This window comes from Silurus aristotelis, assembly GCF_946808225.1.
Source record: "Silurus aristotelis genome assembly, chromosome: 10".
NCBI classification, from domain to species: Eukaryota; Metazoa; Chordata; class Actinopteri; order Siluriformes; family Siluridae; genus Silurus; species Silurus aristotelis.
In genome coordinates, this window is record NC_139583.1 from 13,251,863 (window position 1) to 13,276,579 (window position 24,717).

Genomic DNA, 24,717 nt, shown 5'->3' on the forward strand with positions numbered 1-24,717 from the left:
TTATTATAGGAAAAGTATTTTTTTTTTTTTTTAAGACCTCCATGAGCTTCACCCCTTTTAGTGTGTGTGTATGTGTGAAAAAGATGAGAGAGAGAGAGAGAGAGAGAGAGAGAGAGAGAGGAGGTACTTTCTCAGTTTCAGAGCTTGCTGCTAACCCGTGGGTGTGATACAGGAGCAGTGGGGAATCCACCATCAAAGGCAGCGTTAAGAACCTCGTCCAAAGTACTGGCTGGGATGAAATCCAGTTCAGCGCGGATGTGGGCTGGAATCTCCTCTAGGTCCTTCTCGTTGCGTTTGGGCAGGATGACTCGTTTGAGACCAGCACGGTGAGCCGCCAGGACTTTATCCTTTATGCCACCCACCTAAACAAAGCCCAGGTACAGAGCACGATTTGATTAATTAGCAGGTAAATAATCAGGATCATTAGCTAAATTACTTTGCTTATATTAAACCTAAAGACTCCATTATTTATGTACTACAGAGCTTTCACTAAGTGATGTATAATTTGTTCACTTCTGCATTTATATCAAAATAATCGATCTAATGTGCTACATAGGCCCTACAGGTGCTACGTTGGTTGTCTAGAAAATGTCACTGATTCTGCTACAAGATGGTTGTTAAAGTAATACGGTCAGGTAAATTCCCATGTAGATTACAACCGACAAGCAGTAGTCTAAGGTAGCAACATTGGATAGTAAAGAGCATATTTGAGACTTGTTATGCATGTTTATTTTCTCACTATGGCTCTTATTTATGAGAAATTTTGTACTCATAAAAATCAGCAGTAATGTTTGATTTGGTTTGACTTGTGATAACATTTAAATGCAGCTATAATTAACTGATAAACTAACCCCAATCTAATTATTTGAAAGGTGACCATGTCTTTCACCGAACTGTTACAAAGCACGCAATTGTTCGCTGTGTATTTTTATGCTGTACATTATTTCTCTTTCCCTACTGGCTATTATATTTGTACAAGAGGCAATAAAGAGTGCAAATATATATCCCAGATGGAATCATTTTCCTAAACCTTATGTTTTGAAGGTTTTCCTTACTGGCAGCACCAGGCCTCTCAGGGTGATCTCTCCTGTCATGGCCACATCAGAGCGCACCAGACGTCCACTGAACAGAGAGGCTAGGCACGTTACAATAGTAACTCCGGCAGAGGGGCCGTCTTTAGTGACTGCACCCGCTGGGAAGTGCAAGTGGATGTCGGTGCCCTCAAGAGGGTCAGGACAGCCTGCAACTACACACACAAGCTATTCGCTCTTACTGTTGAAAGAATGTTAAATACAATGCGACATCAATGTCACAGTGAAAGCAGAGAACACCAGATGGTTTCCTGTATTAAAATAAGAACTCAGACTTTTCAGTTGATTACAAACAAAACAATGCTTCTTTCCTTCTTATGATAAATGGACTGACAGCTCATTTTTAATGTGTTCATGTAAACAATAGATTATCGCATTAAATTAACGAACGTATGAATAGGCCTGAATGGTATGATTGTATGTCTCACTGTTTGTTAAATGGTAGTTCTTGGCATTGCTCCGGAGCCAGCTGATGGCCAGATGTGCTGACTCCTTCATGACGTCTCCCAGCTGGCCGGTTAGGGTAAGCTGACCTTCGCCTTCCATACGACTGGCTTCCACAAACATGATCTTTCCACCAAGAGGAGTCCAGGCCAGGCCTATAGCCACGCCGGGCAGGGTCAGGCGCTCTGACACCTACAAACACACACACACACACACACACACACACACACACACACACACACACACACACACACACACACACACACACACACACACACACACACACACACAGCTGCACAAAATATTCAAACTACAAAAGCAACCAAGATCTATATATGATCCATCTATGCAATTGAACAAGAATTGTATGCATTTATACCATAGATTCTTTACTGAAGCAGTAAAAAAAAAAAAAAGTCCTCAATCTCTCATTGGTCTTGCCTTTGCTTTTACACTTGCTCTAACCTGTTTTTTTCAACATTTCTGTGTGTCACTATGATGTATTTCAGCATTTGGAGTCAATCAGTATAACAAACACCAATTAATATTGTGTGTTTCTGAAACGTTCTTAGGTGTCATTCTGTAGATATGTGGCTATTTTATGCTTCTTTAATCATTTAAAGACAAATAAGTTTTTAGTAATTAGGTAAGCACATATGATGTGGACTGGACAGATGGTGGAAATTGAAAAAAATGAGGTGGAGAGCTTAATGCTTTCTGATGCTTATCCACTTGTGTGGGTCTTTTCAATACTGTTGTCACAGAGTTAAAAGCATAAGCTTATTAAGAACATCTAGATTGTATACTGTCACATTACAATTTACTTTACTAAGCTAAGGGGCCAAAACCTGTTCCAGCATGACGATGCTAAAATGAATAAAGTCGTCGTTGGCTGCTCCAATTAGGGGTCGCCACAGCGGATCATATGTCTCCATACTACTCTGTCCTCTACATCTGCCTCTTTCAAACCAACTAACTTCATATCTTCCCTCACCACATCTATAAAGCTCCTCCTTGGCCACATGTCTAAACCATCTCAGTCGGGCCTCTCTCATTTTGTCTCCAAAATGTCGTACATGCGCAGTCTCTCTATAAAAAAAAATTTCTAATCCTGTTCATCTTTAGCTCTGCTACCTCCAGCTCCACCTCCTGTCTTTTAGTCAATGCCACGGTCTCTAAAACGTACATCATCACAGGTCTCACCACAGTCCTATAAACTTTCCCCTTCACTCTTGCAGATACTCTTCTATCAGTTCTATCGTCTGCCTGCACTCTTTTCTTCACTTCTCTAACACACTCTCCGTTACTTTGCACTGTTGACCCCCGGTACCTGAACTCCTTCTCCACCTCTTCTCCCTGCAACCGCACCACTCCACTGCCCTCCCTCTCATTCACACACATGTACTCTGTCTTATTCCTACTGACTTTCATTCTCCTTCTCTCCAGCACATACCTCCACCTCTCCAGGCTCTTCTCAACCTGCTCCCTACTCTCACCACAAATCACAATATCAACGTCAACCTGTCCATCACCACTGCAAACAGGAAAGGGTTCAGCGCCGATCCTTGATGCAGTCTAACCTCCACCTTGAACCAGTCTGTCGTTCCTACTGCACACTTCACTGCTGTCACACTGTCCTCATACATGTTCTGCACCACCCTCACATACTTTTTTTTGACACACCTGACTTCCTCATACAATACCACAACTCTTCTCTCGGCACTCTGTCGTACGCTTTCTCTAAATCCACAAACACTATGTAACTCCTTCTGACCTTCTCTATACTTCTCCATCAACATTCTCAAAGCAAAAATTGTGTCTGTACTGCTCTTCCTCTGGTGAACAAAGTGAGGGTCAATAAAAACATGGTTTAACAAGGTTGGAGTGGAAGATCTTCAGTGACCTTGACACCACTGAACAACTCTGAGATGAACTGACTGCACCCCAGGCCCCCTCACCTGATATCAATGTACTCACTATGCTCTTGTCCTCACTATTCTTGCTGAAGGTGCAAAATCCCAGAGCCATACTTGAAAATCGAATTTGAAAGCTTGACATAGGACTTTGGCAGAAAAAATATAGATACACAATAGAAGTTGTAGATCAAATTATATATAACTATAGCTGGCCAAAAAAAGACTATTAAAACAGAACTATATATTTATGTAAGGCCAAAAATACTCTGCTCTGCCAGTCCTGCTTCCTTTGATAAACCATGGTTTTAAAACGGATGACAAGTGGTCAATATGTGAAACCAATCACCGATATTCAAAGTGACAAGCAGACCTCAGGAATTTCTGTTCTCTACAATTATTTTCTCCACCACTTGTTAAACTGCAAATACTGACTACCAGCCACCTCTATATAACTACCACCAACCAAAAATGATAGAGTAAGACGTATGTTTTGGAAATGCTGCTCACACTGCATCACATGCTAACCTAACACACAGAATAAAGTGTTAACTACCCTCTTCTGCATACACGAACCTGCAGATGTCCATGTTGTGTCTACTGTCTCTGTGATGGACAGGGGAGAGAGTATAGATCAGCCCACCCATAGCACATTTGTTTAACTTTTTCTTGTTTGTAATGAGTGGTGCATATTTACCTTCAAAAACAGCAAACTGTACAGTCAGTATTACAGATGTATCTAGTCGGGGTTTAGAAATTCTAAGGTACGAGTTTTCTTGAACTGTAGCATTAATTAATCCCTCGCCCTTTAGGTGAACCCCTTCCTTGAGGTCTTTTGTGCTTTAAAATCTTATGAGAATTTAAACTGCCTTTCATAGGATCTTAGACATCCCCACACAACCAGAACCTGATGAAAAGGTCTGGAATGCTGAACCTCAGACAAGCAACAACATATGTTCTTAGAAAGTCTTTGGGGAAATGAAACATTTGGCCAAGAGAAAAGTTTCGAACTGATTTGACTGACCTCCATCTCAAAGAGCTGTGGCCCCAAAATGTCTTTGAGAGCAATGTGATCAATGACAATAGGCATCTCTGGAGGAGCTGCTATATGAGAATCCTGTCCTGTCCCTGCTCGATCCTGACCTGATGGGACAGAAAGTAGAAAAAAAAATCATTTATGAGAATATAGAATCTGCATCATGATTTTTTTTTTCTCTGGGTTGGAACATTCTGTACTTTACTTGAGGTTTTACAGGAGGGGATGTGTGAGACGTCAGGTCAGGGGGAAGAGCAGAGGAAAGGAAGTGAAGAGGGGGGCAGCCCAGAGGCCCACTGAGGGGTGAGAGCAGGTGCGCCTCATATTTTTGGGAGAGGGAATGGAGCAGACGTGAGTATCTGCGCGTGCCACTGGCTAAGCACAAGTCATGTGACTCAATTGACAGTGATTATTTATTTATTTGTGCAACAATATCATCACAGTAACCATTCAGTATTTGTGCATTGAGGAACCACTGCATGCTCTTGTCTCTGATGCATTCAGACTGTCAAGTTGGTATATTACCTGGCAAAAGAGACACAATTTTTCACGAAGGGACAAGTTAAGAGAGCTACTCTCATTCAGTTCTTTTGTTCGCCTTTCTGGCTGGCCCATGCTGGACAAGAGGAGAAGAAGCACAATCAATCAGGCACACACTCCCCTGCCCCCTACTGTGTTAACTAGCACTGTGACCGCTCGTCTTACACACGAGCAGCTGCACTGAGACAACGGGAGGGTGAGGGGACACGAGGCCGGCTGTTAGCACCCTTACCCCCCTCCAGCCCTCTGCTAAACAACCTGATGATGGGTGTGTCTGTGCAAGCGAGTTTATTCATACTGGCCAAGGAAGATTCTGTGTTTGTCAGCACGGCTGTGTGTGTGCACGAGTTAGTGCATGAACTGTTATCTACATGACTCATGTCTTGTTGGAGTTCTGTCAGGGCATCTGTCAGTGCTTAAAAAGTTAAATTGTCTGAAATTGCTTTTTTTTTTTCTTCACAAATGAAAGGCCTTAATAAGTGTTGAACTGTCGTCAATTCAGATTTAATAGATTTTAGGTTACAGTCTTTTTTTAAATGCAAATTTGGTTTGATGGGGAAAAAAAAAAGACGTAAAGACTGTTTCATATATACACGCAGATGCTGTGTCTTTATGAACATGTGGAAATTTCATTGTGGAAACCGCTGTTTTGTAGTCAAGCATGTTTTTATGTGGGTGTGGCGGGTAAGTGAGACTGTGCCGAGCTCAGCAGTCTTTCTGCAGTGTGTGTACGTGTGTGTGAAGATAGCCACTATGCACTAAATCATCACCACACACATACACACACACACACACACACACACACACACTCTCTCTCTTTCTCTCGCTCTCGCTCTTTTATAATGAGCCATGAATGAAGCTTATTCTTAGTATAAGCTGCTGTAGACTTGTACCTGCTCCAGATTCACTGGAAGACTCTGATCTTGACATCTTATGACCTTCTGCCACCTTCACAGCCACGGCACGACAGATGGCTCCAATCTTCCTCTCCAAAGAGCGCACACCAGCTTCCCGTGTGTACCTAAACATTCATGCATACACAACTATACATTTGCTCCTCTCTTTCTTGTATTGAGGCCTGGTGCTCATATAGACTGCTTCTTCACTTTGAGGTAATTGCTGTTTTCATTTGAATGTATTTAATCTCTAAAGTAAGTTAACTTTAATACCCTGAGAGAATGTAACTCATCCCCCTGTGGTCATCCTCCTTATTAAAACATCAATGTGCTGTAAATCAGCTCTCCTATGACCTACCCAAAATCCTCTTTGGCTTTATTCTTCACATTCAGACTCATTGCCAAGTTGTAGTGTAGCAGCAGGGAGTTGAATGTGTGGGTGGGGACGTGGGCTTTACTTTCTTTATGTCTGCCTGCCACTGAGTCAATCCTGCTGACCTGATTTATCTGTCTGGATACAGTAATCCCTCGTCTCTGTCCTATTTAGTATGTGTGCATGTGGGTGATCGTCTAAACAAGAGAGAGAGAGAGAGATAAAGCCTGCACATTTACTTGCTGATGATCTCCTGTGTGGTGTCTTGAGGGATCTGGAGCTGCTGAGGAGTGAGGCCATGCTGCTCGAGCTGATGAGGGATCAGGTGCCGATGAGCGATTTCCACTTTCTCCTCCTGTGTATATCCTAGGATGGCCACACACACCCAAGTAATTTGAATACAGCACATGGCGCAATAAGCCATTCGCACGATCACAAAGCCATCTGCCTAAATGCAAGCATCACTGACATGTGCTCTTTGTTGTGAAGATCAGTAATCAATAAAGCGGAGATCAATCGGTCATTACATATAAGGAAAGCTCTCAATTCAGTGACACCACATACACTACTGTGACCTGAACTCTGACCTGGCACATGCAGCACCTCCATTCGGTCCAGCAAAGCAGGGGGGATGGTCGCTGTAGTGTTTGCCGTGGCTATGAAGAGGACTTGCGAGAGGTCAAAGGCCACGTTGAGGTAGTGGTCTGTAAAACTGTGGTTTTGCTCCGGGTCTAGAACCTGAATGTCCGCACAGAGAGAAAGAAAAAGTCCATTTAAACAGAACATTGTTAGACAACCGCAGCCAAATGGAATTCTTGAAACCAGGGTGAAGTACACATTAAGAGCGACTGCACCACTATTCCAGTGCCATTCTTCATTTCTGAAGGTGGATCAAGTGCTCATATTAACATTTTCCGTTCTCTGGCTGCCATTTAATGATTATTTCAACGAGAAGACGAAAAATATGCATCTTGTAGCAACGTTAAAACGGTTTTAATTTCAACGAAGTTAAATTTGAAACGAAAAGAATGTTCTAAACAATAAACCTCTCTGCCCATTTGCACAAGGTGTAAACCAAAGCACATTTCTGCTCTACAAACACTGTGCAGCTGCAATTTTGGTACGTTCAAATGTCATTGTGCAAATTAAGATTTGGAATAACACATTGACGCTTTTTAGGGAACGAACGTGCTTTTTGTTGTACAGTTTTTGTTGGCAATTATCGAGCAACACTAGGGTCCTTTTGGTGTCAATTTATAGCAGGTACCAAATACTACACGCCTGGAACTTTTGATATGGACCAGCAGTCGAAAAAAAACCCCACAAAGGCACTGTTCCAGTGTTCTACTACAAAAGATTCCAGTGTGACGAGAGAATCACGAAACGTTTATTTGATGTTAAACCATAATTATAATATGATGAATACTGGTCAAAACGTCTCGAGTGAGTTATGTTTAATCAAGTAGAGATTTTGAAAAAAAACTGCAAAACACAGTTTGCTCTGTGTCCTAGAAGCAGTTCTTACATAAGTCTAAGAGCGAAGACAACCGTTATCTGTTATGCGTACCTGCAAAGATTATCCCAAAAAACATAATAAAAATCACATCAGGCTGCTGTAGGTCTTGCACATGATGTTATCGTCACATACACACACACAAACAGCAGAACATACCGTTTACATAGACCGAGGCACTAAAGCTGTAAATGTTTCCCTATTGATGACCCTCTTTGGTCTCTGTATGGTGCAGTGGCAAACAGAATTAATTCTGCATCCTGAGCACTTCCAGGAGGACACAAGCACTGGTGCTGTGGGTGACATTGTGACCGAGGGACACAGTCTGTGTAAAGTTACCATGCCGTGGTCAACACATTGCTGATTTACAGTGCAACCACATGTTTTTTTATTTTATTTCCATCTCCCAGGTCATAGCTCTGTTTTTAGCCGGACAGTGAACCGTTTTTTGTTTGCTTGTCCATGTCTTTATTTTAGCATTCACCTCTCAATTAATTTTGCTATTTAAAGCATAGGACCAGAGCAGGTTTTACAGGTCCTCGTACCTCCAGCAAGGCAGCAGCGGGGTCTCCCTGCAGGCTCTTGCCCAATTTGTCGACCTCATCCAATAAAAATACAGGATTGTTGACGCCGACAGTCTTCAGGCCGTTGATGATGCGGCCAGGCATGCTGCCCACGTAGGTTCGCCTGAGGATAAAGAGACGAGGATAGGAGGCAGGATTAGGCGACGTGGTGCGGCACGAGTGAGAGAGAAACCGTACAGCTAATTGAAAACAGTGCTATCAGGACCAGAGCTTTGGTGGTAATAGGAAGAACCCTTTAACACATCAATACAGCCGTTAAGCTTACAGAGAATTAAATACAAGATAAGCATGTAGGAGAAAGACTAAGCCAAGATGAGTAAGGCAGGGATTTCCTCCCACTCGTCTACTTCACGAGATCCAAACTGAAGTAGGCAACACGTATCATGACACATAATTGCAGACATGAGCAGGAAGTGATTATGTTATTACAGGACAGTACAGTGGGTGTGTACCACGGATCGTCATGCTCTGAAATATTGCAGGGTGATTAACCTTGGATAACTGCTACCCGAACCCTACACACTGCGTTATCCTGATCAGACTCGTGCTGGATCTGGAGCCTCCCCTGGAAACTTTGGGAACAAAGCAGGAATGCACCGAGTCCACAAAGTCTAAGACACATTTAGATCTTGGGGCAATTTATAGTAGTCAATTCACCTCCTGGCAGGTTTTTAGAGGAGAAAGGAAACTGGAAACAATTGACGAGTGCCAGGGTCAAACAGATCGTGGGTGTTTCGGGGGCTTCTGCTGAAACCGAAGGGAAACCAACAGAGACCTGTCCCAGCCTGCAAGCCTTGATGTCATATCATCTCGTCTGTCTCCATAGTAACCAGAAATCAGAGAGAACATCAAAAGATGACCTCATAGTGCAGCCCGGAGCGCTGAGGCTCAGGTTCCCTCACATTACTCACGGCAATATGTAACGTCTCGCAGCCTTCAGCCTACACCTGGCTTCATCCATTTAATAAGCATAGAGGATTTAAAGGGATAATTGCATTCCTGTGTTAGCAGAACAACATTAAATTCGACTTTATTGCAGCATGGAACCATTCAAACTTCCATTCAACTCTGAAAAAACTCCAGTTGCCCCATTGGTTGGACCCTCTAGTTCCATGAGCATATATAAGCCGTGACTGTTATTACAAAAACTGTGGCTTCGCATTTTCACAAATGAATACCAGCAGTCTGTGAGCGCCCTTGACAGCAGTAGGCTTGAGTCAGATATTGATGCTGATATCCAGTACCCTTGGAGTTTGACTATAATCTTTCCAAACTCCCCTGCTGGCCAAATCATTATCTGCAGATTTAATTTTTTTTCGATTATGAATTTATGATTTTAATTATGCAACATTTCCTTTTTCATTCAGTGAGAACTGGTGGTCAGGGGATGGGGGGAGAAAAAAGAAATGCTATCATTTGCACATATTTCTTTTGTCATAAAGAGAAACACAATCTATCATCAATTGCATGTTGACCCAAACGCTATACGTAATGTATGTGTTGCAATGTTTAATGCTTTAATGCAGAATAGAAGTGCTTCAACGTTTCATATGCACACAATTTACTTCCTCACATTTCTAATGACCATGACCATGCATACTGCTCAGGTCAGCCACCCCAGCACTCTCTGTTAAAGATACCGTTTAAACACCATAAAATGTCTGATCGGGTTACTGACATTAGATGTAATATATCCAGATCGGTCATTAAGTGTCAGTTTATTCGAGCGAAAGCGTACACCAGGCTTACGTGACGCAATATGATGTGGTATGGGATGCTGGTATCAGCACATATTTTCGCAATCAACTAGCACGATATCTGACCAAATACCTGGTATCTTTATCAGTATTGAAGCAGCCCTTTATTTTCACTACCATGTTGGAGTATTTTAGGACAAAGTGTCTTTAATTTTTGCTTATCCCTAATACGCTTCAGTTATGTTCACAACCCAAATTTCTAAAGGAACTGGTGGGAGTGTGTACCTATGGCCACGAATGTCCGACTGATCACACACTCCTCCCAGGGCGATACGGTGGAACTCCCTGCCCAGCGTGCGGGCGATGGAGCGGCCCACACTTGTTTTTCCCACACCTGGAGGCCCTACAAAGCACAGGATAGGACCTTTAAGGGAGCTCTTGAGCTGCCGCACTGCCAGGTACTCCAGCACACGCCTCTTCAGCTTCTCCATGGCGTAGTGATCATTGTCCAGAAGCACCCGAGCAGCCCGAATGTCCAGGCAGTCTAAACAGAGAGTCAGGAGCAAGTTGTCAGAGATTTCAACGGTAACAACATTGCAGCAGATCAGTGCTCACTCTGAGAAAGCACACACATACACACAAGTAGAGCTAAACGGAATCTGGGCATTCTGTCAGAGGATTATGAATCATCACCAGCTCATATAACAGAACACACACACACACAGCTGTCCACATGAGGCAACATAATCGGGGTAGACATTTTCTGAACTGTCTTTCTATGTAAATCAGACATTTTTTTACAGAAGTATAAATCATCAAACAGGCACATCCAAGTAGGCAGGACAAATATTACATATTTTATATCACGCTATATGAAGGCACGGCACAAACATCCACAGCCATTACCATTATACTGTACATAATACAACAGACCACATAGTGAGGAATTCGGTTTTGTAAATTGCCTGTGAGGTACAAAATAACTGCACTTTCCATATTAAACTGTCATCCCAAGTGTATGTTATAAGGACCACTAAGGAATTATATATATGAGCGTGTATTATGTTTCAAAAATAATAGCTATCGTTCATCAATTGCATCTCAAATGACTGGTAGACAGCAGTCAAGCAAAAACTGGGCTTGTATGGCCACAAGGGGGAGGGCTTTCCCACATTTTCTACACTATTTCATGTATTTGAAAAAGAAAAAAATGCGGGAAAAGCCCTCCCTCTTGTGGCCAAATAGCACAGCAATTGGATTACAATTTGATTGCTATTACAAGTACTTTGCAAAGCAATGAACTAAAAATCCATTATAACAAATCTATAATGTACAGTATCTCACAAAAGTGAGTACACCCTTCACATTTCAGCAACCATTTAGTTTATCTTCTCAAGGGACAATACTATTGAAATGAAACTTGGATATATTTTAGAGTAGTCATTGTGCAGCTTGTATAGCAGTATAGGTTTGCTGTCCTCTGAAAATAACTGGCAACAAAAGTATGTACATCCTGAGCGAACACAACTGTTTCCAAAGTGTCAATATTTTGTGTGAGCACCATTATGTTGCACTGCCTTAATCCCTCCGAGGAATTCACAGAGCTGCACTTTGTGGAGAGCAACAATTCTAATTATAAAATCCTCAGAGTTCTTTACTATGAGGTGCCATGTTGAACATCCAGTGGTCAGTATGAGAGAATGCTACTCAAATAACCAAATTTTAACTGCTTTAATACAAGATACAAAAACTTGTATGGTCCTGTCAAGCAGACAAAAATGTGGCTTTGCATAGTTAAAAGGCATATAGCTGCATACAGTGTGTTGAGTTATTTTCAGAGAACAGTAAATCTGTAGTGCTATACAAGCTGCACACTGACTACTCCCCATCATGCTTTATAGTCATGCAGAGGTGGGAAGTAACAAAGTACAAATACTTCTTTACTGTACTTAAGTCGATTTTTCTGGTAGCAGTGCTTTACTTCACTATTTCTTTTTTAGACAACTTTACACAAATATCTGTACTTTCTACTTACATATTAAAACCAGACTCGTTACTTTACTTTGAATGTATTTGATGATATGATCAATATCTTTCTTCTCATTACGCACCGTTTTCAGCCCATCATCCTGTCATTTTCTGTCTCTCACACACCACAGATGTAGGCTCGTTTACGAAGATAACAGCAAACAAGACAAAAAGCAACAAGAAGTCTGGGGGATCAACTGATCATCATCTTTTCTCTGCTTGTGTTTTATATGGTAGATGTTCTGACTGGATACATTCATTAGGTAACAAAATTAGAATTTCATTTTGTATTAATATATTAAATAGTGCTGTCAAATTGCTAATTCGTTTTAACGGAACAAATTTTATGAAGGCGCGATTAATGCATTTCTGTTTGACCGTTTTTTTTTTATTTAAAAATATAAATAAATAAATATAAATGTGGCAAAATAAAAACCTTCAGTGCAACACCTTTATTCACAACGGTCTTTCTTTACTTAGGTATTAAAAAAAAAATTATAAATCTACACCGACATTTTTTTTAAATCAGTAAACATTGTTTTGATTTGTTTTACTGATGCTCTGTTTGTCATAACCCCGAAACAAACTTAAATTACGCTGTCTTTTTTCAATTGTACAGTTAAAAAAAAGCAATACATCATTAGCATCTGAAAAGAGTCTACTTTTATAAATATACACTCATAATAACAGCAAAACCCTGTGCTTTTGTAAAATAAAGCAAACATACAGGGTGCACTCTCTGCCTACTTTTAACCAATTCCATGGTTATGTAATCCGTATGAATGTTAGAAGAGGTACAGTTTCTTCGGTATCACCTTATTAACCGTCCGTGTGGAAACATAGCAAAGGTTTAGTATCCTTATGATTTACGTAATTTAAAACACCATAATTACTGTAAAAGTATATTTTATCTTCATGCTCTATGTTGTGTATGATTTCACAAACAATAAACATACATTTGCATAAAGCGTCAATATTTGTCCTTGCCCATGTTGATTAGAGTAGTAAAAAAATTTTTACGTTGTTATTTAAGTTACATTTAGAACAGATATAAAATGCACGGAAAAGTTGCGATTAATCGTGAGTTAACTCACGACAATCATGCGATTGATAGCGATTTAATATTTTAATTGATTGAAAGCCCTAATATTATGATGTGAGGGCTAGTTACCAGCTTGACACTAAAACAGGGAGTAGTAATGGCTACTTTTTACTTAAATACATGTCAGAGCCCAAACTTCTTTACTTTAACTTGAGTAAAAAAAAAGTATAGTCAGTACTTTCACCAAAGTCTTTCTACTTAAGTGAAGGATGTGTGTACGTTTGCCACCTCTGTAGTCATGTAATGCAGGCCCACCCAAAGATTATACATATATTTCTATATGGAGCTTGGACCATATTGAACAAAGATATAGATCGTTATAACCAAACATTAATGCAAACAATGACAAAAAAATGCCATGAAGGTTAAACCAAGTCACCAACAATATAGTGGTTTTACAATGCCAATACACAGAGGACACCACTAAAGACATTTTTTGACATAACAATTATTAGAGCACTGAATAGAAACACGGGGCGTGTTGTATTCCTAACATAGTTCAATAATCAAGTAAAAATGTCTTAAAAAAAAAAAAAAAAAGGAAAAAATCTTTTGGATGCTTGTAATCTGTCAACATTAAGTCATGAACAGCACAAAATGTATGTGAATTGTAGCGTTTGTATATTTCTACATAAAATAAATACAACTCTCACCCTTGGTGCTCTTACTCCAAGGCAGCTCCACCATGAGCTCCAGGTAGTTGCGGGTGAGAGCATATTCTGGCATGGACTGGGGCATCTTCTTCAGACTGCATACAAATGAAGGTGCCATGTGTTTAGTGTACTTAAATCATAACCAATGAAGGATAACGCAAGAACTATGTATTCACAGAAACATGTATTCAAAGAAACGTATTTACAGAGGCTGAATTTAAGATCTATTATAAAGTGTATATATTGTAAGGCCTGTTGTGTTTAGCAGCAAATCTTTCTTCGTACCTTCTCTATAACACAGTTCATGTTTTGTCTTCATGTCCTGTTCGCTCTTACTGAACTGACATCACTCTAATAATTGAGATGTTCTTTATTTATTCACCTTGAATAAATCATAAGAAACTGTGGCACTGGCACCAATTTAATCTCAACAATAAAAAAAAACCATATTTCTTGTATCCTGCTGATCTGATCATGAGAAGCACCATCACATTGCTCCAGAAATTTCCACTGGTATTGCTTACATGTGAATTTATTGTATGTGCACAAATGATGTGCTTACCACCATCCTCCGAGATAATACATACACACGTGATCTTTACACCGTGGTAAATATTTTCTTCAGATCAGATAGACTAGCCCAAAGATTAAAAAAAGTTATGCTGCCAGTGCAAGCAGACACCACAGTCCTACCCACCACAATTTTGTTAAACATGCTGGTTACAATATATTGCTTAACATTAAGGAATTTGGACTGACTCCAAATGTGTTCATTATGTTTATTTATGCAGGATTTTTTTCACTGGTCCTGTGTGGAGAGTTCATAAAGGTCTCTCACACCAGTAAATGTATATTTGTATGAAATTTTGTAAACCTGCTTGCACGAAAAAAAGAAAGAGAAGCAAACAGACCACACATACCGCTTGAGTTCTTTTAGGCATACACGTAGAGCAGGCTCTGGCATTGCCGCATCATTCATCTTCCTCTCCAGCACAGTCATGTCATCACCTTCCTCATCCTCATTGTCCTCCTCAAGAGAGAACTGACGTCCAGGAACCACGCTACCTTTGCGGATAACCAGTACCTGCAGGATAACTCGTTCACCTTACTGGGATCAGTGGGCAAAAAAAACAAAACAAAGGTGATGGGAAGAGTTGGAAATTGTGGGTACTGGTAGACCTACCCTCTTTTCATCATCGGGTTTGGGTTTCCGAGTCTTCTGCAGCAGTTTCAGGCCCTCAATCTGTCTGGTGAGCATTGGGAGAGTCTTCTTAAATCGCTCCTCAAGGTCTACTGAATTCAGCACCTACCATCCAAATATAAATTTAAAGGTTTTGCGTAACAATATATGCAAAATATTATAGAGTAAATGTTGGATTGCATTGTAAAAGGTTAGGACAAGAAATATGTTAAACAATGAACAAAACTGTGTCATTTGCACAATATAAATGCTAATAACCAAATGTGAATTTATGACCACAACTGGAAAAGTGTACCTGGAGCTTCTCAGTGTTGGAGGTGCGGATCATGGCAGCAAGTACGTCAGGCAGGGTTTCTCTAGGCAGACTGTCGAGTAGCCGCCTCAGCTTCGCTACTACAGGCACTGACATATCCAGCATTCCCACCAACTGTACATATACAATGAAATAAAATACTACTACTAATAATAAAAACAACAACATGAAATATTCATCAAGGACTTCCGGTTGCATAATCAATCCACTCCAACAATTTGCACAAAGTCAGTACCCCAGATCAAGATATTAACAAGTGTTGACAGAGTTATGGAAGGCAACAATAGAGAAAATAGGAAGATCAAGAAAATAACAATAAAAAAAACATAAATGTACTTGAACAAATTAGCGCGAATGGCGACGGACAACACGGAGAAAAGCAAATTAGCCTGGCGAAGAATCATAACGAGATTAGAGATTTTCATCAAGACAGCCACAAACACCTTCAGGATATAAAATAAGAATTGAACAAGTCTAATAAAAGAATCGAAGAGGATGAGAATAGAATTGATAAAGCGGAGAACTGAATTCAAAACAAGGAAGAAGTGCTGGAAGAGATGCTACCGCTAACAGAACAAATTGATGCAAAGCTAAATGACCAGGAGAGTCGAGCCTGACTGTCAGACATCAGGATTTACAGCATACCAGAAAGAGCTGATGAAAACTCTCCAGACATGATTTTCCATCTTATCCATCTTATAAAGACAAACTTTGTGCATTCAGACGCTTACGAACAGACGATCAGTGAGTTTGAAGAAATCCTTTTTATCGGGCTTAAATAGATGAAGGTACTCTGATGATCTTCTTTTAGGCATTTTCATTCTCATCTTGTCTCATCTTGTTTTATGTTCCACTTCCTGATTTGAGAATATATGTTTTTTTTAAGTGCAAATTGTGCAGAATGAAAAGAAACTATTTCTAAGACAATATGGCTTTAAGTGCATGGGCCCTCAGTATACTGCAAGTACAAGAGGTTTATCCCTGGAGCATAGTTAATGTTTTATTAGACCATAAATTAGATTCTTCAAACTCTTCCGTTTAACTAGGAAACAGAAAAACACAATGTAGGTATAGGTTTGATTGATGTTTGGAGAGACTTTTCTTCTGGGCAAAGAGACTATTCATATTATTCAAACCCACATACATCCTTTTCAAGAATGTATTACTTTTTTGTATTTGAAAAATTGGAACATAACATGAATCGATATTTCTAATCATGCTTTAATATCCCTTTCTCTAAATCGAGCATCCTAAATAATAGAGTGATTAGGGAACAAATTATAGTAGAAATAGATTAATATGTGGAGCAGAATACTATATTATGGGATGCATGTAAAGTGGACATTGATAGCAAAATAATAGCAATTATGTCTAAATTAAAGAAACGCACGCTCAAAAAACTTAACTTAAAAAGATCTTAATAGAAATTTCTCCCAGAAAATGAAGAAAATTATAACAGTAGAGTTGGATTACCTATATAAAAACAGGACGATGCAATGATACAAGACTTTAAATCTAAACAGATCTTTCATAAGTCAGAAGATATTCAGAGAGTATTTGTAAATTATTTTAAAAATCTGTATACTCGAACACAGATGTAGATCCTATTCAAATTGATTCTTTTCTCATTCCTTTAAAACACCCCTAGGTGAGTACCTGGAATGATTTAACTGCAGGTATAACTGAAGAGAAAATAAATAAAGCACTATCGCTAGCGCTTAAAACAAATAAATCACTAGGTCCAGACAAATTTCCATCTAAATGGTATAAGCTATTAATAAAACCATTTATCCCCATTTTATTTCCAGCATTTAATTATGTATTACATGGGGGAGTCTTGCCGCCCACGTGGCGAGAAGGCGATATTTCTGTAATTCCAAAAGACTGCACAGCTTATAGACCAATCTCTGTCCTATGGAGGTGATGGGTAGATCAGGCTTGTTTAAAATAAAATCTTATCACTCACTATAGAAAACACAACCTACATTTAAAAACAGGAATGTAGCTTAAAGAGTAATGAGTAATGAGTAGCTCTATGTGTCTCAGAGAAAGCATGTGTTTGTTCTACCCTCCCGTAGTTGATAACAATATTGATTGGGTAAGCAATAGGATGGGAATCGGCAAAGCAAATTGGACAGAGAATGTGGAAAATGTGAAAAAAAAATATATAAAAAAATACATGGCTGTGGTTTGGGCAAATGATCAAGTGATTTAAGTAGGTGGAGTTGATAAGTAAGCAATAAGAACAGTTCCATATCATGCATATTGTTATACATGTGCTGCTGGGTTTGTTTTTTTTTTCATATGGCTCTAGCTATAATTCAGAATGCATCTATTTCATTTTCCCTAATCATGTGCACTTTTAAACAAAAATGAACAAAAATGTTGGGAAAAAATATTAGTTTGAAATCCAAATGGAAAGGACAAATCAATTTAAATGTACATTACAATACATTTTCGTTATGAAACGTTTTATAGTTAAAACTATACTAGATAAAAATAATCCTCTATAGGTCTTTCTGTTATTCTTATCAACCAACTGTTGCTGACTATGGATTAATATATTGTCTCAGGCATCTTAATATGGCTATATTAATCAGCTGAAATTCCCCCCCTTGAAATATCATGATTACTAAATCAAATGTTTTGCATTCATTAAGTAAAGCGATGTAACAATAATGGGGCTCCGTTCATTTTTGCATATTCACCAAAAAAAATGTTTTACCAACAAATTGAAAATTAAATAAATCATTCATCCTGACCCACCTGCACTGCAGCCTGGTAAAACTTCTTAGAAAGTTCTCCCAGCTCTCCATCCAGCTGCTCTCCTTCTGTGTACTGCTCCAGCTTGTCCAGCTGTTCCACCACAGCCACTGGAAACGGTCTCTCCCTCAGCAACTGGGTTACACGGAATCGGCACAAACCTGTTATAAGTAGGGTGTAGTGAGGCTTTGGCCAGTTACTGCCCACTACCTGGACTGCCAGGCCTGCCGTGCCAATTCTGCAAGTACACAAAGAATTATCAGTGCACTGATTTACATTGGCTGCTTCTCTGTCCCTCCATTTTTGTTCAGCAAAACATACAGGAAAACATACAAAATCCAAAATCTATATAAATAATATAATATAAAGTTTGTGAATATTTAATATTAAAAAATGTAATAATTTATATATCATCAGTTGAATATAATAATTTTACTAGCGGTATATTATAGCACGACTTGTATTTTTTACAGTTTTAACAGAATACTGTTGCACCACTTTTTGCATCTGTACACAACACTGGATCCAGCACCTCTACTTCATTAAAGCCATGATATAAGCAAGCTCCATGGAAATAACAGAAATAATCCTATAGCTTTCATTATCAGGTTCTTGTGGTAGATGGCATAACAAACGTGAGGATGTGTGAAAAGAAAAACCTGAAAACCACCACAATGACTGCCGAGCATGAAGCGAATTAATAAACCCAAAGATTTAATGATCACATAACTTGGGTTCAGATGCCTGCTCGAGCACACAGCAGGAATTGTCCAAAACAAAAACACAAACTTTAGCATGCAGAAATCCAGCTATCTTACTTCCAATAAGTGTTTTCCAATAATCACTGGAAAACAGTAGACATTTGTGCATTCTGTCCACCAGCAATGAATACATGGGCTGCAGCCTGTCAGCAAATGTTATGTAAGAGATTAAATGTTAGAATTTGTTTAACTGTTCTTTCTCAGATACTGTAGGTTAGGCATCGCATCTTTTATCACTGGAGCAGTTTTCAGTCAGAGAAGTGCTGTTTTTCTTTTTTTGAAACAATCCTGTCATCTAAGTCTCCTGTTTGAATCGAACCAGCAGGTCTCTTGAGCTCTAACTCATCCCAGTGTCAACAAAGAGAATAAACATCCAACACTGTACCATTGGGGAATTTTGGGACAACATTTAATCTCTCCTCTGATTCAGGACATATGCAGACAAATTGATAATCTAACTTTATTAGACTTTATTTTAACTTGAAACAAAAAGTTGATCAAGCAAGTTTAAAAACTGTCACTGTATAGGAACATCTGGCAACCACGTTCTGCACTGATGAACCTAGAGAACAAGGGTAAAGTCCACAGAGATCATTCTAGATAAATCCCTCCGACACGTGTAGCAGTGTAATTGTATTTTTATAAATAAGAAACTGAATGGCCTATTCGTTTTTATAAAACATAGCAAGTCTAAGACAGAAGACGGAAACTAAAACTGGTTATGTGTACTCTCTAGTTTCCTGCTACTTCAGTGTAATTGTAATATATTACGCTGAGGTTCACCCGTGTAATGAAGGGAGCTCCTCGCTGTCCTGCTCCGGGTCTCTGGTGTTAGGAATCACTCCTATAATAGTGCTCTTCAGTGAGGTTCCCTTTAGCAGCCTGCTCTTCACCAGCTGCATGTTTCTAGAAGAGTCCACGCTAAACCGCATGGTAGACCCGGGCAAAAGAACCCCATCATGAGTTAATAGTAAAGGCAACCGGCTGGGTATCTGAATCCCGCCGTTGGAAGACATCGCCAAAGTGTTCAATCGTGATTCAGTTCCAAACCACAACTGGGATCTGACTCGGAGAAACACTGTGTGACAGTTTGTCTGGTGAGCAGTGAAGGCGAATCATAATTTTAAAAACGCCAACTACGGCACACACACTGGGACAAACTGGGGCTTCCGGGTAACGCCCCCTTTGTTTTCTTACAGAATGACAGGGATTTTGTGGCTCCTCGATCCGTACAGGGAAAACTATTTGTACTGCGCATGTGCCAACATTTGTCTACTTCACCAAAAAATTTTATTCATATTAAGAGAATCAATAGTAAAGAACTATTTCCAGTACGGATCGGTTAGTGTCAACTAGTACAGTACTAAAAATACCAAAACTAGCGCAGTACAAAAAGTGTTTCTGGTACGGATCGAGTAGTAATTAAATCAATTTAATCCTAATTAAACCTGGAAATGTGTCTTTTAACTAAATGAGACAGAAAATGTTGCTTAGATTGTTTTGTAGTTTTTAGAAGGCAGGTACCAATAATGCAACACATGGGAAATGCTAACTTTACTTAAACTTAAGTTACTCAAGTTTACAAGAATTGTTTTTATCTGTTTCATCAAGGGCCTGAATATATTGTTTTATTTTAAAAATCAACTTCAACTAACGTTTTTATTTTAATTTCGTTTTATTGAATGTCTGGAGAATATCAACCAAGCGAAACGCTGCTCTGACAATTTTTACGATCAGGTTGTACTACACATGCGGCACTGAATGAAAGTCGCCGCTAGAGGCGCTATGTACACGCTTGACCCCAAACTTTTGTTTTTTATTCAATGCCAAAATTAACATAGGTATTACATATTTACATGATCATATTACCATAAGCTGGTTTGTTCCAAGAAATTTACATGCAATTTAAAGTCATATATCAAATATGAAATATTTTGTTCACATTTACCCCACTTCTTCTTATGTATATATTTTCCTAACAAAATAAACAAATGAATATGTTGTATTTTACATTCCAAATGTTTATTCTATGTATGAAAAGCACATAAAATATACACATTTCAGTCATACCCTCCAGCTTTCTATTAAAAATCCTTTAAAATAAATCTTAAATAAATACAGTGAAAAAACAAATGCAAAATAGTTGCTTTTTCTCCATTAAAAATGTTCAGGTATAGAACTTAATATAGAGCATAAGTCTTTCCAAAACATGCTAAGCAAGATAAATTCTATGAAGTTTTTTGTAAGACACTTCCTTTTTGTTATTGATACAAAACCTTCATTGCAGTTTCTATGCTTTAACCCAAGTGATATTACCAAATAAAGAGGGCCAAATTGATTTTGCTGCAGGAAAGGACAAAGAAAAAAAGAACATTTATTTTAATCCTGTTGCTACACTGCTGTTTTAAAACATTAGCATTAAACAATGAAAATGTTTTCACGAGGATTATTTATGTTGATGTACTCTGAAATACAGTTCTTTAAAATTAACATCAAACTCTGGAATTGCATCAAAAACAATAGCAAAGTCTCTTCTATTGTTCTCAAAGTCTTACTTAAATAATGCCTACATTCAACCAATTATGATAGAATAAAAATATGTTTTTAAAGAGTATGTTCTTGTTATTTCATATGAAATAATTGTGAGGTATAAATTGTGTTTATATACCAATTTTCATGCTAGCAGCGCTTGTCTGTGAAAGCCATCCAATTTAACAGGACTTTTGTCAACTGAAAAATGACATTTCAACAAAAATCTATGCCTCCAAAAGTATTAAATATATAGTTAGGGAATACATTCAAAACACTTTCTTCATTGTTTATAAACTCTATTAAACATTTAATTTTGAAAGTGTCATTAAGTGTACTATAATTTAAGACCTCAAGTCCCCCATGCTACTTAACTACTTAGGATAAGTAGGATCATTCTTTTTTTTTCTTTTTTTTTTTCTAATTTGCACCCCATTTTTTGGCACATAATTTTGTCAGACCTGACCAATACTTCACCTAGAGGAACAGGGTAAATCTCATCAGACCACATGACATTGCTTCCATTGCTTCTCTTTATGCTCCCAAACAAATTGAAGGCTTTTTACGATTAGCCTCACTGATAAATGTTTTTTCTGTTTAGTCTACAGCTGCTGTCTTTGCAGTGTGTGTGTGTGTGTGTGTGTGTGTGTGTGTGTGTGTGTGTGTGTGTGTGTGTGTCTGAGTGTGTGTGTGTGTGTGTGTGTGTGTGTGTGTGTGTGTGTGTGTGTGTGTGTGTGTGTGTGTGTAAATCCTTTTACTTTCACTATTATACATAGTTGTGACCTAGTAGACGTGTGATAGAAGAAGAAGAAGAAGAAGAAGAAGAAGAAGAAGAAGAAGAAGAAGAAAACTATACATAATTGTGACCTCTGCTGTGGTTTTTTATGATTCAGTATTACCAAAAGTTTAAAAGTTTAAATATTACCAAAGGTTGATAAGGATAAATTATACTATTCAATGAAATTCGATTCAGTTTAATATGTATTGCACTTTAAGGAAAAAAAAAGATTTAATTAAATGTAAATTATTATTTTAGTGTCTATAAGTTTATTGCCTATAAGCTAGTGGCAGCAGTGGCAACAAAAAACTGATGATGGCAAGAGGGAAAAAAAACTTAAGAGGGTCCAGACTCATCTGGGTGGCATCTAATGTCCGTTCCTTATAGTTCCATTATTGTTGTGGTCTGCTGTTCAGTAATGGGTCCATAAATGCAGAACTGTTCATGCAAATTGTAGTCCTAAGCTATTGTAGCAGACTGTTTTTATTAATCACAGTCCAAATTCATTCTCATAGTTCTTGCGTTGCTATGTAACTTCATAGATCTTTAGGAATAATTAAATGGTCTCCAATTGAAGAGAACTCTATTCAGAGGTAGGGCTTCAGGATGAATCAGGCGGATCAGAAGAGAAGAAAGGGGCAGGAGCACTGACCACTGAAGGAGCAAATTAATAATGATTTGGACAGTTCTTACTTAAAGTTTAGTAGTTTCAGCAGTGTCCTTAATTGTTTCCTTGCTTGATGCAGACCAATAATCGGACCTTTCTAAAATCGAGTATCTTTTCCACAATCACAGGATGTCTTTTGACATTGGTGTTTTAAGAAATGACTGCATCGGTTAGGGTTTAATAACTTGTTGTTGGCTGAAACATATTAATAACTGCAGTTATTATTTAATGGTAGGCACGAGCCAGACTGCTTAGTTATATTCAAGTGGTGACTTTTTTCTTTATTTTTACAATATATTTTATAATATATAAAGTGTACACCTCATCACCACACCTATATGTGCTTGTTAAACATCCATTTAATTATTAAGTGTATGTAATGTATGTGACATTCAGATATATATTTATTATATATTTATATTGCCAAAAGTATTCACTCACCCATCCAAATCATTAAATTCAGGTGTTCCAATCACTTCCATGGTTACAGGTGTATAAAATCATGCACCTTGGCATGCAGACCCCTTCTACAAACGTTTGTGAAAGAATGGGTCGCTCTCAGGAGCTCACTGAATTCCAGCGTGGTACCTTGATAGGATGCCACCTGTGCAGTCGTGAAATGTTCTTGCTTCTAAATATTCCACAGTTAACTGTTATTTGTATTATAACAAAGTGGAAGCGATCGGGAATGAGAGCACTTCAGCCACGATGTGGTAGACCACGTAAAATCACAGAGCGGGTCAGTGGATGCTGAGACACATAATGCACAGAGTTCACCAACTTTCTGCAGAGTCAATAGCTGCAGACCTCCACACTTCATGTGGCCTTCAGATTAGCTCCAGAACAGTGCGCAGAGATCTTCATGGAATGGGTTTCCATGGTCAAGCAGCTGCATCCAAGCCTTACATCACCAAGTGCAATGCAAACATCAGATGCAGTGGTGTAAAGCTGGAGTGATGTATCTCTAGAGTGATGTATCACGCTTCACTGTCTGTTAATCCAGTGGACGAGTCTGGGTTTGGCAGATGCCAGCAGAGCGGTACTTGTCTGACTGCATTGAGCCAAGTGTAAAGTTTGGTGGAAAGGGATTATGATGTGGGTTTGGTCCACTTGGTTGAGCTTGGCCCCTGAGTTCCAGTGAAAGGGACTCGAACTTCTTTGGTGTGAAAGAACTTGACTGGCTGCACAGAGTCCTGACCTCAACCCGATAGAACACCTTTGGGATGAATTAAAGTGGAGACTGCGATCCAGGCCGTCTCGTCTAACATCAGTGTCTGACCTCACAAATGTGCTTTTGGAAGAATGTTTGAAAATTCCAATGAACACACTCTTAAATCTTGTAGAAAGCTTTCCCAGAGGAATTGCAGCTGTTCTAGGTGGGCCAACATTATATTAAACCCTATGGATTAAGAATTGGATGTTCTCAAGTTTATTTGCATGTGACGGCAGATAAGCGAATACTTTTGGCAATATAGTGTTTGTCTGTTACTCGATAGTAATTTCTTGTTTATAGCTGTTGTATAAAAGCAAAATCACACTAGAAATTCTCCTCAAGTGAAGTGGTAGCTTAATGGGTAAGGTTTTGGGTAACTGCTTGAAATGTTGGGGGTTCAAGTAACAGCACTACCAAGCTGTCACTCTTGGGCCCTTGAGCAAGGCCGTTAACCCTCCAGGCTGAAAGCTTGAGCTTCATGCCAAACTTTCAAATATGTTGGGAGATGCAAAAAATTTGTGCTGTGTATATGTGACAGATAAATGCTATCAGCATGTCAGTAAATATTCACTACAACCCAGCAATCTTGCCCGTGTGCTTTTGTACCTACAGACCTACAATA

At 39.0% G+C, this 24,717-nt stretch overlaps 1 protein-coding gene across 2 annotated transcripts in view; it reads right to left on the bottom strand.

Moving 5' to 3' along the window:
* The window catches only part of lonp2 (lon peptidase 2, peroxisomal), a 22,594-nt gene extending 2,529 nt beyond the window's left edge, over positions 1–20,065 (bottom strand). For both annotated transcript variants that reach the window (XM_083552045.1, XM_083552044.1), the window contains exons 1-15: positions 19,692–20,065; positions 18,151–18,385; positions 15,367–15,498; positions 15,054–15,176; positions 14,791–14,954; positions 13,871–13,965; positions 10,373–10,631; positions 8,352–8,493; positions 6,881–7,031; positions 6,533–6,659; positions 5,918–6,045; positions 4,473–4,591; positions 1,520–1,727; positions 1,056–1,246; positions 38–362 (exon numbers count right to left, since the gene is read on the bottom strand). In XM_083552045.1, coding sequence (XP_083408171.1) covers positions 138–362; positions 1,056–1,246; positions 1,520–1,727; positions 4,473–4,591; positions 5,918–6,045; positions 6,533–6,659; positions 6,881–7,031; positions 8,352–8,493; positions 10,373–10,631; positions 13,871–13,965; positions 14,791–14,954; positions 15,054–15,176; positions 15,367–15,498; positions 18,151–18,385; positions 19,692–19,924 — 2,532 coding nt within the window. In that variant the 5' untranslated portion in view covers positions 19,925–20,065 and the 3' untranslated portion in view covers positions 38–137. The remainder of the gene's footprint in view (positions 1–37; positions 363–1,055; positions 1,247–1,519; positions 1,728–4,472; positions 4,592–5,917; positions 6,046–6,532; positions 6,660–6,880; positions 7,032–8,351; positions 8,494–10,372; positions 10,632–13,870; positions 13,966–14,790; positions 14,955–15,053; positions 15,177–15,366; positions 15,499–18,150; positions 18,386–19,691) is intronic.
* Between the last annotated feature and the right edge of the window lie 4,652 nt (positions 20,066–24,717).